The sequence below is a fragment of the Octopus bimaculoides genome, chromosome 3, assembly GCF_046866305.1.
Source record: "Octopus bimaculoides isolate indiv1 chromosome 3, ASM4686630v1, whole genome shotgun sequence".
Classification (NCBI taxonomy): Eukaryota; Metazoa; Mollusca; class Cephalopoda; order Octopoda; family Octopodidae; genus Octopus; species Octopus bimaculoides.
In genome coordinates this window covers 49,080,228-49,099,213 of record NC_142930.1, presented here as the reverse complement: position 1 = coordinate 49,099,213, position 18,986 = coordinate 49,080,228, and the positions used below count along the sequence as shown (strand labels likewise).

Sequence of the window (18,986 nt, the reverse complement as noted above, 5' to 3'; positions counted from 1 at the left end):
TTGTGTTTTCTTGAACCTATTTATGGCATTGTTCATCTTCAATTACCAAATATTTTTAATAATTCCCATCATCTATTTTCACAAAACTGTGTTATTTCATACATGACTTGAGAGACAATTAAACATAACATGCTTTCAATTGTTAAATCTCTTCTTAGTTCTGTAGTTTGTTTTTAGTCATCATGAACAAGGCCATGTTGGAGCAAAATCATCTTCTGAAATTGAATGCTGTATCTCTCTCATGTGTATGATGGAATCTCTGATTGAAGGCCTCTCTGCTTTGATTGTCTTTTTGCAGAAAGTTGATAAAGAATGATAGAAAGAAATGTAGCTAGATGCTTTATAAATGCCTCAGGAAAACTTTGGCCATGTTTCTTAGTCCTTTTGGAAGATGATAGGATTACATTTTTGAAAAAATTCTACAGGCCCACTTTTGTTCCATGCCAGCCAGTGTTACTTTCATGTGAAATCTAATTGCTTAGACCTATTTTTTTTTTATTATGGATTTATCACACGTGCAGTGTACTTGACCTACAGTACTTATAACACTTCACATCCATTATATGTTATCAGAAGCAGCATTGTTTTAATGTCTTCTTTTCTATGCTTGCATGGATAAGACACAATTCATTGAGACAAATTTTCTACGGTCAAAGGCTTCTGTTGTCAACCATTACCAGTTCCAAGCAAGGTAATATTTTCTCTTAGGCTGAACATGTTTTCACAAGTAGCATTTGTATGAAGGTGACATTTGTTTACAATTAGCATGCGATGTCAGGTCAAGGTGACATACACACACACATGTATGTACACACACCTATATATAATGGGCTTCTTTTCAGTTTCCATTTACTTAAATTTATTGACAAAGCATCGGTTGACCAGGAGCTATAGTAGAACTTGATTAAGATGCTGTGTAGTGGGACTGAACCCAAAGTCATATGGTTGTAAAGCAAATGTATTAGCTTCGCAGTCATGCCTCACATACATATAATATCAGACAAAAACCAAATAGCTTTATGTAGTAACATAATTAATAAAGAAAAATATTAAATTAATCAAAGAAGTATTTCAAAACTAAGTAAACTTCAATGAAATATTAATCCAAATGTGACAAAATAACAAAAAAAATATTACCCCATCGTCCAAATCACAAATTTTAAGAACAATACTTTCAAACTGAACTCTTCGAAAGACTTCTTCTAGAGCTTCACAATGTTTATGATCCAACTGTTCACCTTGAAAGACAAGAATATTTATTTCAAAATACATGTATTCTATGAGAGACAAAATGAATGAAGACTATTCTATTCATGGTTACAAATAACAATTTAGCAATTAAGAATAAAGACTGAGATAAATAGGTATTTTTTCTAGGAATACAATCTCTTTCTTTTGATAGGATTCATCAACACCTTAGAGAATAATTTCTCATTTATTATATTGCAAATTGCTATTTCATATCTATTAGCAACAAATCATAATTAGATTGTTTTGGAGCAATACTTATTAGGCAAGTGATCATGTGTTGTAAGTGAAAGAACTACATTGTGTAAGAATCAACTTAAGTGTCATTTAAAGATACATTGATTATTACTTTCACTTTTTCTCATTTCTTTAACACTTAGCATTTCAGCTGGCCATATCTTGCCCAAATATTCTACCTGCTTTATTTTCAAACTAGCTATATCTGACCTCTTACATCAACCCTACATTATCATTCTAAAAATAAACAATTACACCATCAAAATCTCATTGCTGTGAAATAATGCATAATTAATTCAAAACAATGTGTGTGTGATAAAAAAAAGAATTACATTTGACAGAGTAATCTGAATATTAAAGAGTTAATTAGAAAAAAAAGCATATTTTTACATTCTTATTTCTTAATTAGTATTAAGTTGTCAAAAGTTTCAGCACATCAAGAACACATGGTATGCACAAGGCAGCGAGCTGGCAGAAACGTTAGCATGCTAGGCGAAATGCTTAGCGGTATTTTGTCTGTCTTTACGTTCTGTGTTCAAATTCCGCTAAGGTTGACTTTGCCTTTCATCCTTTCGGGATCGATAAATTAAGTACCAGTTGCGCACTTGGTTTGATCTAATCGACTGGCCCCCTCCCCAAAAATTTTGGGCCTTGTGCCTAGAGTACAAAAGAATATTACAATATTGCTTTCAAATTTTGGCACAAGATCAGCAATTTGAGAGGAGGGGATAGGTTGATTACATCAACCCCCAATACTCAACTGGTACTTATTTTATCAACCCTAAAAAGATGAAAAGCAAAGTCAACCTTGACAGAAATTGAACTCAGAATATAAAGACAAACAAAACACTGCTAAATATTTTGCCTGGCATGCTAACGATTCTGCCTTATGCAATATTACAACAGTAAGAAACAAATTTCTCAATAGAATGTGTTTACTATCTTTTAAAAATGTGAAACTATGAACATTAGCAAGTATAAACATGTTCTTTAGACCAAATCTGTGATCAACCTGTCTGTTTATATGTCTAGAACTACAGTATCTAATTTTCCCTTTCATTGAAAACTAGTAGGGTGTGACTTGAGGGTGTGACTAGGTTTTTGACATCAAACATATAAACACATATAAACAACTATATATTTAATAATTTCATGAAGCAACGAGACTTGTGAAATTATTGCAATACACTAGCAAGCACCATAGAGAAAACAAAGAGTACAAGCTGGTTGTAGCCAATTCATTTGACTTACATCTCTTATATGTTGAGTAAAAGTTTGAACACCAATTCATTTATTCCTTAAAGTCAAAATTGACAAATCAGCAACTGGTAAAGACTGTGATTTTCAAATAATTGACGATTTGATATTTGACTCTACATAATTTACCTAGGTACAATATAATAACAAAGTCTATCTCATGTAATTTTTGTTGAGAGGTTACAGCTCTGGTACTTCAGACACGTGATTAGAAAATTGCAGGAAAGAATTACAAGATGGGTTCTTTAAGCCAAGCCAACTAGCAGGAGACCTAGAAGTAAACCAATAATGAGATTGTTGGATAATATCCATAGTCTCAGTTGGTTACACTTGAAAATCCAGCCAGAAAGTCTAATGACGGTTGCTTCTGATATGACCCAGAGGAGGAGGTGCCTGAGGACTCTACCCCCATGAACCTCCCAGGAATAGTGAGTGAAGAAGAAGGATGGATGGATTAAAATAAAAATAAAATAAAAGTAAAAAAAAAGAAAAGAACAAAGAGAAAGTTGAAGATGTATTTATTTTCATACTTCTATCTCATAGAGATGAAATAGCTGAGTGGATAAAGCATTGCACTACCAGCTCATGTGATAAGAATCCAAATCTAGTACGAAGAAGTAGTTGTGCTTTGGTAGTAAACTTCTACATTCTTCAATAGAACTAATTAATAGAATTTGCTATGACCTTTGGACTTGTTATCTGCAATAAACTGGACTTGCTAGCTGCAATGTCCAGTCTATATGGAGTTTTATCTGTCAATATTACATGATTCAAGAGTTAATCTTTTCAAGCATTTCATCAAAAGATACATGTGATAATTATTTGGAACATAAGGTTCTTTATTAATTAAATAGAATTTTAAAATTATTTACCTTGAAGAACGAAAGATTTATGCCTATTCCAGCAATTTTTTACATTCTGTGAAAAAAAAGAAAGAAGTAAAATATATAATAGTCTTTTTTTTTGTTTAGTATACTCAAAAAATTTAGATATAGTCACCACTCAAGAGTTAGACAAATTTTAGCAATCATAAGGCAACCTAGCTTTATTTTGTAAAATTTATTATTTGCTATGACAAAAAACTGGCACTACCTGTAGGTTTTTGACATCAAACATATAAACACATATAAACAACTATAGGTAGCAAAGTACATATCTGGAATATCAAAGAAATATGATTTTCATGACAAAAATAGCAACATTTATTTCTTTAGAAATATATACATAGAGAGAGAGAGAGAGGAGGGGCGGGAGAGAGGCAGAATGTGTGTGAATGTGCAGATTCAAATGAGTCACTGGTTATCTGGAACATGGAGGGGGATGGGTAAGTATAAAATATAGGGAAAGATGAAGAGAAAAAACAATGTCATTTCATACTTGAAAAAAAAAAAATTTTCTCATTATTTGTCATTAACTATTTGGAGCCAAAGCCTATTCAGGCTGCTTCTTTGAAGATGGAGTCACTTAAGAGGTATAAAAGAATAAAGGTTTTCTTATTAAAATTCTGTCAAAAAATATATGAATCTCAACAAAGAAAAGCAATTCATATACTCTCAAAGATATTAATTATTTTGTCTTGCTAGCACAAAAATGATCCAATTGTCCTGTATGGATTGATTTAATGGCGAAAGAAATGTCATTATTCAACTGCCTACTTATTTTCATGTGATACTTTGATGTTATATATCCCGTTGCTAATGTTACATAAAATATTATATGAATGCCTTGATTAGATGCATTAAGATGCATCTAGTGAAGGGCATGTTTGCAGATTAACACAGGCAACACATTCTAAAGAACAACCAAATGATCTAATGGAAAGTTGCCCACCACCATCAGAGCCTGCCAAGACTTCAGCTTAAAGGCCACAGTGTCAGGCCAATTCCTTTCATCCAACACATTGGTTGAACATTCTTTCTCCACTACCATTATTGTCAACAACTGAAAGGTGAAGTAGTCCTTGAGTTCACATACCTTAGCTCTGTTATCACAGACAGCAACTCCCTTAAATCTGTGATTAACAGATGGATTGGTAGACAGAACAACCTCAACACTTACTAGGCTAACAAAGAGTCTGGAAGAACAGTAAACTAATGACATACACCATAGTTATACTATACATAGCCTGTATCCCCAGTACACTACTTAATGAAAGCAAGACCTTGCAAAAATGGGTTTCTACCTTTGAGTGAAGATTATTTTGTACATTGCTTTTGCATGTCTGAAGTGCAATGCTGCATTGCAGCAAGGCAGGGACATTAAATACAGAGGATGAGTGGAGGTTGGAGAGAAATGGAGTATGCTCTACTAACTATATAATGTATATGAATGATGTGGCACAGATGAGCTGAGAGAAAAACTGGTTATAAGAGAAATTTGATGTATTGGGAACAAGAGACAACTGTGTTAATATGGACTATGTAATATGTATGAATGATGACAGATGAGTAAAGAAGTGCCAAGCAATCCATGTGGAAGGAAACTCTGGAAAAGGATCATCAAAGGAGATATAAGCAGACGTGGTGAAAGGTAATTTCAGGATGCTGCACATGACGAAGGAACACAACAAATAGCAAGGTGCTGTGTTGGGGCAGACCAGTGGAAAAGAAGATATAGATGATGGTGATGATGATGATGATGATGATGATGATGATGATGATGCAGGTGGTGATTATGTTGACAAGAACTAGAGTAAAGGTTGTTTCTAAAATGTCTCTGTTTATTTTATTTTTAGTTCATAAAATAAAACAATAAAACAAGAATAGAGACTCAACAGTTATTAGATACATATAAGAAGGAACACTAAAAAATGTTTTAACTGGACAATTGTTTCACAAGCAAAGGTTTCTGCAAGTTAAATATATTTATTGAAAACATGACTTCATTTTTCTAATGAATGCAATATGATTATTTTTTAAATTCTCTATCACAACAGGTGAACAATAACCTCATTAATTTCAGGTTTCCAATGAGCCAATCACTGGTTCACTATATTTCTGATGGTGAAAGAGACAAGAGTGTAACCTGACACAGAATAAATATTGTGAAGGACTCTTAACCTTTTTGTTACCTTACTTCTGCTGAAGCACACTACCTCTGTTTCAATTAATTTTGAAAATAATGAAAGATTTATGATATAACCTTGAAGTTAACAAGCTGGTGTTGGGAAGAAATTAGCATGAAATTTTAAAGGGCGGTTTTAATTTATATATTAATCAAGACCCAACCATGACCCAGCATTGAATGCGACTTTCATAACTAGGACAAGGCAGTACAACTTTTGATTATAAGAGAAGAAAAAAGATATTTTCTTATTTAATAAATTCTTCACTGGACCAAAATCTACTTCCTGCACAATATTTGTTGTGCATTACCATTGCCTTCTACAATTACTACACACAGTGGGCCTATTTCTGTCAATCTATATAAAGATTCACTAAGGCCAAATGTGTGATGCTGTACATGGTTAAGTTGAAGGGAGAGATGAAAAGAGAGACAAAGAGTGTTAGTGGTGAGAGCTAAGGCAGTGCTATAATGTTATGGGATTAAATAGTTAGTTACAGAAAGATAGAAAGAGGGAGCACTGATAGTAAAACAATACACCTGTCTTTCTGCTTCTTATAATTTGTTTCCTTACTTAGACTTTGCAGAGAACATCATCCACAACAGTTCTATCCACAAGTAAGATCATCTGGAATTTAACTTTCACTGATTTCTTACTTTCAAATATCACTTCTGATTCAAGCCTTTCCCACCACTCCTAGACAATCTGCCAACCCTTTTATGATAGAAATGCATTATTTAGGAGCTGTTTTTCCAACTATTAACCTGTACTCAATCAAATTAACTCTTAATTGAATTACATTTCCCAGTTATTCTTATGTCTAATTACAGGAAGATGCAGATGAGAGAGAGAGAGAGAGGAGAGAGAGAGGAGAGAGAGAGAGAGAGAGAGAGAGAGAGAGAGAGAGAGAGAGAGAGAGAGAGGAGAGAGAGAGATGGAGAGAGAGAGAGAGAGAGAGAGAGAGAGAGAGAGAGAGAGAGAGAGAGAGAGAGGAGAGAGAGAGAGAGAGAGGGAGACTAAATCTCTTACAATAATTCATAATAAAGACTTAAATGTAAACAATCAACTAGAAATGTCTCGTAAAAAAATTGCAAACAAGATAGGTTAATCCATACTTGAAACATAGTCTCAATATAATTAGGTCTTTAATCATACCTTTTCATCAGTTACTTACCAAAAGTTGTTGAATGATTTTATTCCATGGTTTCACATCATAGACTTTACATCCCTTTTTGTAAGCATCAACAAGTTCTTCCGCAGTACAAATTGGTGCTAAGGAAAAATAATAATACATTTAGATACATACATACATTTGTACACATACACACACACACACATGTATAGGTATATTTACATGTTTGAATAACATATATTTAAAATACCAGCATTTGATACTGATATAGATTCATATGAATAATTAAACAACAATTTCACAACACCATTTTCTTTTCTGTTGATTGAACAAAAGAATACTTGTTGTTAAAGATCTTTTAATAAGTATACCTGTTTATATATATGTCAATATGTCTGGAGGGACCCTTGGTATGTAACAGCATATAACTGATTGCTTGTGTGAGTTTCATTACACACACACACGTATATATATATATATATATATGTAAATATATAAAAATAAAAAGATAAAGAGAGCAATGGTACATATATATTTACATATACACACGCTAATATATGACTTATAATCCCCAATCCTGTTCATACAACGACTGGGGTAAACTAGTCGGTATACAGCACTTACTCGGTATTACCTGTATCCTCTTGGGTTTGGTTAAATCCAATACCCTCCTCAACCTTATATATATATAATTATATATATATATATATATATATATATATATATATATATATATATATATGCATATGTAGGTACAAGATGTCACCAACTGTAAACAACATGAAGTATGAAAACAAACGAGTTGAATACGCAAACAAGAGAAAAAAATGGAAACAGAACAAGTAACACAAAGAACAACCCTTCATCAGTTGTCAGCTGTCTATCTGCTCCTCATTTCGAGCATTCAATGACTATATGAATCTTCGAAGACAGTTGCTCCCATAACTTCCAAAATAAAATTTTGGATTTATGGAGGATAGAAGTTGGGAACAAAAACAGGACAGTGGAGACATGCAAGAAAACGAGTGAGTAGACAAAAGAAAGAAGGGAACTCAGCACATTTATTGGGAGTCACATGTATGGGTCACAATAATTTGATTCAAACTCCTTGGTACTCTGAGTTTCAAGTATGTCACTAGTCTTTGGCCATCGAGTCTGAATTCAGACTCAATAGCTGAAGACTAGCAATACACTTGACATTTAGAGTACCAAGGAGTTTGAATCAAACTACTTTGATCATATATATATATTGTATGTATATATATATATATATATATATATATATATATATATATATATATATATAAAAATTTAAGGATTGGAGAAAACGCATGTTATAATTGCATACAACTATAACATGCGTTTTCTCCAATCCTTAAATTCTTAAATATACTCAAATACCCAAAATTTCAAGGAGTTCCTGCCTTAAAAACAGGAACTAAAACCACAGTTATTTTGTGTTCTTTGCTACATTGGTTTCTATTAACCCATTTATTCTATCAGAAGAATTTTTATTCATTAAGATAGAAGAAATACACATAATTATATATATATACATATATATATATATATATATATATATATATACAATATATATATTGTGTATGTATATATATATATAATATATATATATATATATATATATATATATATACACAATATATATATTGTGTATGTATATATATATATATATATATATATATATATATATATACACAATATATATATTGTGTATGTATATATATATATATATATATATATATATATATATATATATATATACACAATATATATATTGTGTATGTATATATATATATATATATATATATATATATATATATATATATATATATATACATACACACACACTTTACTCTTTTACTTGTTTCAGTCATTTGACTGCAGCCATGCTGGAGCACCACCTTTTAGTTGAATAAATCGCCCCCAGGACTTGTTCTTTGTAAGCCTAGTACTTATTGTATCAGTCTGTTTTGCTGAACTGCTAAGTTACGGGGACAAACACGCCAACATCAGTTGTCAAGCAATGGTGGTGGGGGGACAAATACAGATGCACAAATACATACAAATATGTGTGTGTGTGTGTGTGTGTGTGTGTGTGTGTGTGTGTGTGTGTGTGTGTGTATATATATATACATATACAACAGGCTTTTTTTCAGTTTCTGTCTACCAAATCCACTCACAAGGCGTTGGTCAACCAAAGGCTTAGCAGAAGACACCCAAAGTGCCATGCAGTGGCACTGAACCTAGAACCATGTGGTTGGAAAGCCAGCTTCTTACCACACAGCCACTCCTGCAACTAGTATAGTATCTCAAGTCATTTATAATAATTTAATTAGGGCAAAGAGAATTTAAAGTCTTACAACCATTTCTGGGATAACCCAAGTAGTAAGTTAGTATATCCACGCACTAGGCATTCCGTCATCAGAGACAAGGTATGAATATTTTAGACAGGGAAAATTTACAGTTTGCAAGGAATAAAATTCACAGTTTATAAGGAATAAAATAGAAGAATAAAGTAGTAAATAGAGGAATAAAGAGTAAAGGCAGAGGTAATAAACTCGACTGCTCTCACAAACAAGAATACTAAAAATGAACCTGACCGCTCTCAAAAATTAAGTAATAAAAAAAAAACAGAAAAAATAATCCAGAATCCTTATCCGGAACTGGATCAATCCCAAAATCTAATCAGATTGTGCCAGTCATGAAGCCAAACATCCCTGAAAACTTCATTCAAATCCATCCAATGGTTCTTGAGATACCTTGTCCATAGACAAAGAAAGAAACAAACACAACTGAAAACAATACCTCTGCCTTAGCAAAGTGTAGTAGGTAAAGTTACTATAGCCTCTTCATAACCACTTGAATCACGAGCCAAATATATACAATACTATATTACCTAAATTTCTCTTTCCTCTCCCTTCATTTACCCTTGCCATCAAGTTGCATCCATCTCACACTAAAATTGTAGCCTCCTTCCCCATTTCATGACACATAAATGAATGGCTAGATTCAACTTTAAAGTATTAAGATATAACTAGTTGATGAATGGCTACTTGAAAATTTGAAAGCTCATCTCATATTTTGTTACACTCAGCTTTGAAATAATACGTATCCTTGTTCCATTAACCTGATATGAAATGAGAATGAATGACTTCATATAAAATGTATTTAACAGCTTTTATGCCATTTATTTAATAGGAAAATGAAGTAGACACTACACAAACACACAAACATACACACACATATACATACATATATATATACACACATGTGGAGGCACAATGGCCCAGTGGTTAGGGCAATGGGGTCATGGTCGTAGGATCGCGGTTTCGATTTCCAGACCGGATGTTGAGTGTTTATTGAGCAGAAACACCTAAAGCTCCACGAGGCTCTGGTAGGGGGTGGTGGTGAACCCTGCTGTACTCTTTCACCACATCTTTCTCTCAATCTATCTTCCTGTTTCTGTTGTACCTCTATTTCAAAAGGGCAAGCCTTGCCACACTCTGTCATGCTGAATCTCCCCGAGAACCACGTTAAGGGTACATGAGTCTGTGGAGTGCTCAGCTACTTGCATGTTAATTTCACGAGCAGGCTGTTTCGTTGATCAGATCAACTAGAACCCTCGTCATCATAACCGACGGAGTCCCACAATATACACACATATAATTACATATATATAGGAACACACATAGACACATACACACACGTAGATACATACACATACATATAAACATACATACATATACACGCTAATAACTGAGTCACTATCAGAACTAGAAAAGTTTCAGGTGTGGAAGCAAGTTCTAGAGTTGAAGGGCCTCAGAGTCAATCTAGCAAAAACTAAAGTCTTAGTAAGTAGGAAGGCAGACAAATCACAAATCCCTTCAGGTAGATGGCCCTGCTTGATCTGTAGAAAAGGCTTAGGTAGAAACTCCATAAGAAGGTGCAGCAATATCAAAGGAAGGCTAACTGGGAAGATAATTTTTGTGTGTGGCAAATGTTCAGGGGCAATAAACACTGAAAGTGTGCAGAGAACAATTTCTGCCACATTCCAGGGAGAAAAACCAGAAGTTGTTGATAGCTTCCGTTACCTAGGTGACCAAGTCAGTAGTGGGTGTGGATGCTCTGAGAGTGTAGCTGTTAGAATAAGAATAGCCTGGGCAAAGTTTAGAGAGCTCCTACTTCTGCTGGTGACAAAGGGCCTCTCGCTCAGAGTAAAAGGTAGACTGTATGATGCATGTGTGTGAACAGCCATGCTACACAGCAGTGAAACATGAACCATGAGTGCTGAGGACATGTGTAAGCTTGAAATGAAATAAAGCTAGTATGCTCTGCTGGATGTGTAATGTCAGTGTGCATACACGACAGAGTGTAAGCACCCTGAGAGAAAAGTTGGACATAAGAAGTATCAGATGTGGTGTGCAAGAAAGACGATTAGGCTGGTATGTTCATGTGTTGTGTATGGATGAGGAAAGCTGTGTGAAAAAGTGTCATATCCTAGCACATGAGGGAACCTGTGGAAGAGGTAGACCCAGGAAGACCTGGGATGAGGTGGTGAAGCACAACCTTCAAACATTGGGCTTCAGAGAGGCGATGACAAGTGACCGAGACCTTTCAAGATATGCTGTGCTTGAGAAGACCCAGCACGCCAAGTGAGACCGTAACCGTGGCCTATGCCAGTGCAGCATAACCGGCCCATTTAAGAGTACCCTTCAATTGTTGGGCAATAAGATGTGCTTGTGAAGACCTGTTGAGTCAAGTGAAGTCATTGTTTTGGCGAATGCCAGTGCTGTCTGACTGGCACCCATGCAGGTGGCACATAAAAAGCACCATTCAAGCATGGTCGATGCCAGTACTGCCTGACTGGCCCTCATGTCGGTGGTATGTAAAAAGCACCCACCACATACTCGGAGTGGTTGGTGTTAGGAAGAGCATCCAGCAGTAGAAACTTTGCCAGATCAGATCGGAGCCTGGTACAGCCTTCTGGGTCGCCAGTCCTCAGTTAAACCATCCAACCCATGCCAGCATGGAAAGCGGACGCTAAAAGACGATGATGATGATATGTACACACACACACATACATATGTGTGTATACATCTGTACGTGCATATAATATATATATATATATATATACACACACAGACATATACACACATATATACATACATCTATATAATTACATACACACACACACACACACACACATATATATATATATAAACACACACACACATACACACAGAGATATATGAACAAAAAAACTGAAGACTGCTTAAACAATAGATCATTGAAACAAATGACCAGTTTCTTAGGCATAAAACATACATAAAGTTAACTATAACAACTACTTTTCCCCAACAGTAAACCATGTTTTATTCTATATACTTGCTCTGCTAAATAAAATGCTTAAGCTGACCAATCCTGTATCTTTAAATGTGTTAAATACAATAAATACTTCAGATTCTTTAGTAATGTAAGGTATTATAATAAATGGTTTTAATACTCATGAAACTCATTGTTAGATATGGGTCATGACCCAAACTTATGTTCTCAAGAGTTCTTTTTTTTTATAAACCTCAACCAGTCTTGCATTATAAATCATTTTTGTACTTTATTACCAACAAATGTTTGTTTCTTTGTGTAGTCAGGTCAATCTTTGTATTTTTTTCAGCTTATACATGTGGCTGTGATTTTGTTCCCATCCAAATTAACTGTATTGTTAGGATTTTTTTTTTGTTTTTAATCCCTTAGTTACTCAAAATATTTTTCCTTTTAAGTTTTTTTTTTTTTATAAAATTTCACCAGCTTTTTTTTTTTTTTTTGTAACAAAGAGATTTAGTCATGTCAATTCACTAATACCTTGTTGATTCAAATGATTTGTTTCAGAGTTAATGACAAGTGTAATACTTATTCTTTTGTTCTTTTACTTGTTCAGTCATTAGACTACAGCCACGCTGGGGCATTGCCTTGAAGAACTTTGGGCCAAATGAATCAACTCCAGTAGTTATTTTTTGTGAAGCCTTGTACTTATTCTGTTAGTCTCTTTTGCCGAACTGCTAGGCAATAGGAATGTAAACACACCAACACTAGTTTTCACACAGTGGTGGGAGACAAACAGACACACATTCACACACACACACAACAAGCTTCTTTCAGCTTCCATCTACTAAATCTACTCATAAGGCTTTGGTCAGCCTGAGGCTATAGTAGAAGCCACTTGCCCAAAGTATCACACAATGGGACTGAACCTGGAACCAAGTGGTTGGGAAACAAGCTTCTTAACACACAGTCATGCTTTAAAAAATATCAAAATTTCTTCTGTTGATTTAAAAAAGAATTTGAAAACAGAGAAGAAAAAAAAAGGGTTTGCCAGAGCTCTGCAGCTTATACACATTTCAAATATCTCTTATCTTTTACTTGTTTCAGTCATTGGACTGTGAAAATACTGGGGCACCACCTGGAAGGGTTTTAGCTGAATGAATTAACTCCAGCATTTATTTTCATTTTAAGGCTGGTACTTAATCTATTGGTCTCTTATACGAAACTTCTAAACAAACCAAACAAGTTGTCAAGTGGGACAAACACACACACACATCAACTTAATACACAACCAAAAGAGCTATTAATAGTTTCATGCTTTTATGATACTTTAACTAGGCATATTTATAAAATATGCCATGTATCTCCAAACACTCTTTCAGGCTCTGTTTATGCATGAAACTATTAGCATTCTTTCAATTATGTCTTAAACTGATATTTAACTCTCGCTGGATACTTTTTTTTGTTGATTCTACCTATATTGGATGGATGGATCTCACTCTTTCTCTCTCTCTCTCTCTCTCTCTCTCTCTCTCTCTCTCTCTCTCTATATATATATATATATATATATATATATATATATATATATATATATATATATATATATAATCAAGATAAGATATCCTGTTATTTATTTTGACTTTATTCACCTTACTTCAAGCTGTGCAGATAATACTGGACTGACTTGGTGCTTCAACTTAAGTACCTAATTCAACCGAATCTCAATTATTTCTTATATATATATATATATATATATATATATATATAGGACAGGCTTCTTTCAGTTTCCATCTACCAAATCTAAAATAGTTTACAACTGAATTCTAACATTTAAAGTTTTTTATATCCAATATTTTTAACAATGATAAAATGCTTCAACAGGACTGAATCTAAAAATTGCAATGAAATGTTGCAGCCATTACCATTAAGTACAACAAATCCAACACTACTTAAGCATCATAAACAGTTAAGAATTTTAACAGTAGCATATTAGTTTAAAAGGCAGGCCACAGGAGTACAGAATTCAAAAACTTAAAATACAACAGAAAATTAACTAATTTCACATAAAAATATCAATATAATTTCTTTTTAATAAATTATTATTTACTCAACAAGATCATTAAGACGAGTAACTGCATACTATGATCCAAAATGAATTAACAATAAACACATGAAGATACTACTTAACAGAAATAAACTGTAAAGCTAAGTAACCAGTTTAGTAATAATAATGAAGATGGACTCTCCCATCAAAGATAACATATGAACATTCAGCTTTTGCCAAACAACCTGCACAAATGATTTGTCTATAGTGATCAAATGTTCGTGCCACACATTAGTTCACTCTCTCCATCAAATCAATGCTGTCTGAACAGGTGCACTGTGTACCATGCATCAGGTGTCGAAGTGATTGCAAAGTAACATGAGATGAAGTGTTTTGCTAAAGAACACAACACACCACCCAGTCTAGGAATTGAAATCATGATCCCACGATCATGAGTGCAACACCCTAACCACTAAGCCATAATAATAATAATAATAATAATAATAATAATAATTCTTTCTAATTTTTGTACAAGGGCAGGAGGGGCAAGTCAATTAGATCACTCCCAATTCTCAATTGGTACTTATTTTATTAATCCAGAAAGGATGAAAGGCTAAGTCAACCCCCAGCAGAATTTGAACACAGATGTAAAGTACTAGAAGAAATGCTGCTAAGCATTTTGTCTGATGCTCTAATGATTCTACCAGTTTGCTGGAGGAGAGGGAGGAGGAAGAGGAAGAGGAGGAAGAGGGAGAGGAGGAAGAGGGAGAGGAGGAAAAGGAGGAGGAAGAGGAAGAGGAGGAGGAGGGAGAGGAGGAAAAGGAGGAGGAAGAGGAGGAGGAGGGATAGGAGGAAAAGGAGGAGGAAGAGGAAGAGGAGGAGGAGGGAGAGGAGGAAAAGGAGGAGGAAGAGGAGGAGGAGGGATAGGAGGAAAAGGAGGAGGAAGAGGAGGAGGAGGGATAGGAGGAAAAGGAGGAGGAAGAGGAGGAGGAGGGAGAGGAAGAGGAGGAGGAGGAGGAGGGAGAGGAAGAGGAGGAGGAGGAGGAGGGAGAGGAAGAGGAGGAGGGAGAGGAAGAGGAGGGAGAGGAAGAGGAGGAGGAGGAAGAGGGAGAGGAGGAGGAATAACAACAACAATAACAAAACACTGATACAAATTCAGTGAAATCTAAGTTGTAGAATTTGGACCAAGAAGCACAAAAGGAAATATATTGATGTTTCTTTCAAACTCAAACATTACTTATCATTTATTGAAAACATGTCCAAAAGGATTGACTGGATTTTGAGGAGCAAAAATATGGCAAAGAAAAATGTAATGATAAATAAGTAATGCAAACAAACGATAATAGAACAGGGGAAACAAATATCACAGACTGATCTGGGAGTGACAGGATCTAAATAAAGCAATGGAAAAGGGATGTCAAAAAAGAATTCAAAGAAAATTTCAGTGTTTTACTATTTCCTTCATCTTTTATCTTTTACTTGCTTCAGTCATTAGAGTATGGCCATGCTGGGGCACTGCCTTGAAGAATTTTAGTCAAATGAGTCAATCCTAGTACTTACATATTTTTTAAAACTTGGTACTTATTCTATCAGTCTCTTTTGCTGAACTGCTAAGTTACAGGGACTTAAACACACCAGTACCAGTTGTCAAGTGGTGGTGGTGGACACAAACACAGACACAAAGACACACACACACACACACACACACATACATGATGGGCTTCTTTCAGTTAGTCAGCCTAAGGTTATATCAGAAGACATTTGCCTAGTGGGATTGAACCTGGAACCATGTGCTGACCATGCCAGCACCTATGAAAACAACTACATCCATCTTCTGTGCCTGTTATTCCTTGAGGTGGTCATGGAGGTAGAGTTCTTAGGCACTTCCTTTATAGGGTCGTATCAGAAGCAACTGTCATTAGACTTTTTGGCTGGATTTCCAAGTGTAACCAACTGAGACTATGGATATTATTATCTATACACCTCATTCTTGGTCTACTCCTAGGTCTCCTACTGGTTGGCTCAGTTTGAAGAATCTGTCTTACGACATTCTAATCACATCTGTAATACTGGTGTTGTGACATCTCAGTATGGAGAAACAGTGGCTTGACTTGGGTAATAATTACATTTCTCAATGATTCATAGCTCTTTTACATTTTTAGAATACTGTATAAAACTATGATGACCAGCATGGATACACATTCCCAATTAATTTCAAATGGATTTAAGGGATTCCTGTCTCAGACTTACCACTTCTCTCAGTTCTTCCCACCCAGAATGCTATCTCTCTACATTTCCTTTCTGTCTTATATCTTTCTGGCAGTCAATTAATCCCGTTGACTTACACCCATCTTGGAAGACCTGCGAAGATGTAAACACAACTCACTTCCTCCAGACCAAACCAATAATTTATTTAAGTTTCTAAAAGAATCAAATATTTTTCATTTTCCTTGAAAAGCAATTTAATACTGAATGCTCTTCTAATAATACATTTCAAATTATGCATAATTTTTTTTATTAAGTGAGGACAAAATGGGAAGAATTTTTTCAAATGTAAAATAATTTTAGGTTTCAAAAAGTAAAAACAAAAATGTTTAAAATAATTTGCTCTTCCTGTTTTGCATAACTTCATTGTCTTCTAATGATTGTAAACAAGAATAGAAATCCCTTTTCAAACAAAATGTTAATTCCATTAGCAGCATAAGGCCAAATAAGGTGCTGATGACAGAAGCATCCAAGTAGATGGTTCTGTTAGAATTCTCTGTTCCCTGGGAGGACTGCATTGAGAAGGTTAATGAGGGCAAGAGGAGGAATTATTTTAAGCTAATGTAGTTATGCCAAAGTAGTGGGTGGCAAGCAAACTGCAAGCCCATTGAGATGGGATGCAGTGGGCTTGTAGGTCAGTCCCTCTGCAGAGCTTACAGCATGCTTGGAAGCTGTGTAGGTAGCAGAGATTGCTTCAAATGGCTGTGGATCAAGAAGGGCAAGTCCTATAAGGAGCAGTGCTACCTGGATACAAGCTGGGGGTTTGATCAACCCTGGTTGGGTCACCTGGGTAAGGATGTCTCATGTTGAAAGATCTAAAACACCTAATGACCCCAAAGAAACATCACTGATGACGTGTCCAGGTGCATCATAGGATGATGTAGGGAAAAACTTCCCAAATAATCTCTAGTCACAAAGACTGAACATAGTTACCAAAACTTTTCAGGTTATTAAAAAAAAATACAGGGTAAAATCCATGTTACATTAACATAATCGGGATTAATTATTGTATATTAAATGTAATCCAAAATTAATAAAATAAGAAACAAGAATTATTTTCTCAGATCAAGCACAAACCATGTTTCTTTTATCAAAAGACTTGGATAATCAATCCTTTTTCACAAATTTCATTTCATTTGTAACTCCTTTCAAAGTGGTTTAAGATATTCATACTGGAAGGAAGTAATCCTAAACTTGTTTAAGTCATTCATCTAAGAAGAAACTGACCCAGAATTGCTCAGTTGATTTTCATTTTAAAAAGCCAAATGTATCTTTGAATTATGCTATCATGTTTTTTTCCCCACACAACTTCCATATTCATGACTTTCTATTTCCATTTTAACCAAGTAGTCCATTCAACAACTAGTTTGAAAATTGAATTTACAATTATTTGATTTTGATGCGTAAACTGTAATTAAAAATGCTAGTTTGCAATAGCTCTATATCAGTGGCTTGAGCTTTCCCAAGGATATTGAAAGGTCTTTGTAGACCACTGCTCTATATCATAGTGGCATATTTTACAACTCCATTTAGTGAAAAGACTCAAAGAATTTTCAACTAGTATTTATTTCTTTCCTTAATAATATTTTGCTATCAACAGAAAACAGAAAGACTGTTAGGTCAGGTATCCATCTATTTCCAAATATACAATATATGAGACATGAAATGTTGCGTAGTGTTGGTATGTATGAGTGTGAGCATTCAAGTTAGGTAAGCAGGATTATCAATGTCCTTAATGGGTAAAAACTTATTGAAATTTTCGAGAGTTGTAAAGCTGTTAAAAATATAAAATATGTAATTTATATATGTGTGTGTGTGTGTGTATATATATATATATATATATATATATATATAAACATATATTTTCATTAAGGATAAAAAAATTTAACTACATAGATTAATTGTTATTGTTCCTCCTATTCTCTGAAATTTGTATATTTCTACACTCCTGAAATGAGTTATTAGGACAGTTTCAAGACTATTAAACTAATCAGTGTATGTGTGTATGAGAGAGAGAGAGAAGAGACAGGCAGACAGGGGAGAATGCAAATGACTCTAGTTATCCTGTAGATTGAAATATGTACAACATTTCCAAGACTACACTGGAAAGGATTCCTTCCTACCTGCATCAGGCTCATAGGAGGTTTTGAACTTAATAGTTCCATCTAACAATATAGTTATTTTGGTTATCTATCTATTAATTTATGTATAATTTATTCTTTTACAAGCATTTTTGCGAACAATTGCCTCATCAAACATTTTAATTAGAAAGCAAATAAATCCAACAAGTTAACCAACCAACTGTTCAGCTTTTTGTGGGGTACAATTAGCAGGAGTTATTTATGTAGTTATTTGTATTTTGTTATTTGTAACGATTCAAACTGCAGATTCTGGAAGAT

At 34.4% G+C, this 18,986-nt stretch overlaps 1 protein-coding gene across 2 annotated transcripts in view; it reads right to left on the bottom strand.

Annotated features, from left to right (window-relative positions):
• LOC106876642 (uncharacterized) overlaps window positions 1-18,986 on the bottom strand; it is a 66,956-nt gene that overhangs the window by 36,303 nt on the left and 11,667 nt on the right. For both annotated transcript variants that reach the window (XM_014925255.3, XM_014925256.3), the window contains exons 2-4: window positions 6,981-7,078; window positions 3,615-3,660; window positions 1,138-1,238 (exon numbers count right to left, since the gene is read on the bottom strand). In XM_014925255.3, the coding sequence (XP_014780741.2) occupies window positions 1,138-1,238; window positions 3,615-3,660; window positions 6,981-7,078 (245 nt within the window). The remainder of the gene's footprint in view (window positions 1-1,137; window positions 1,239-3,614; window positions 3,661-6,980; window positions 7,079-18,986) is intronic.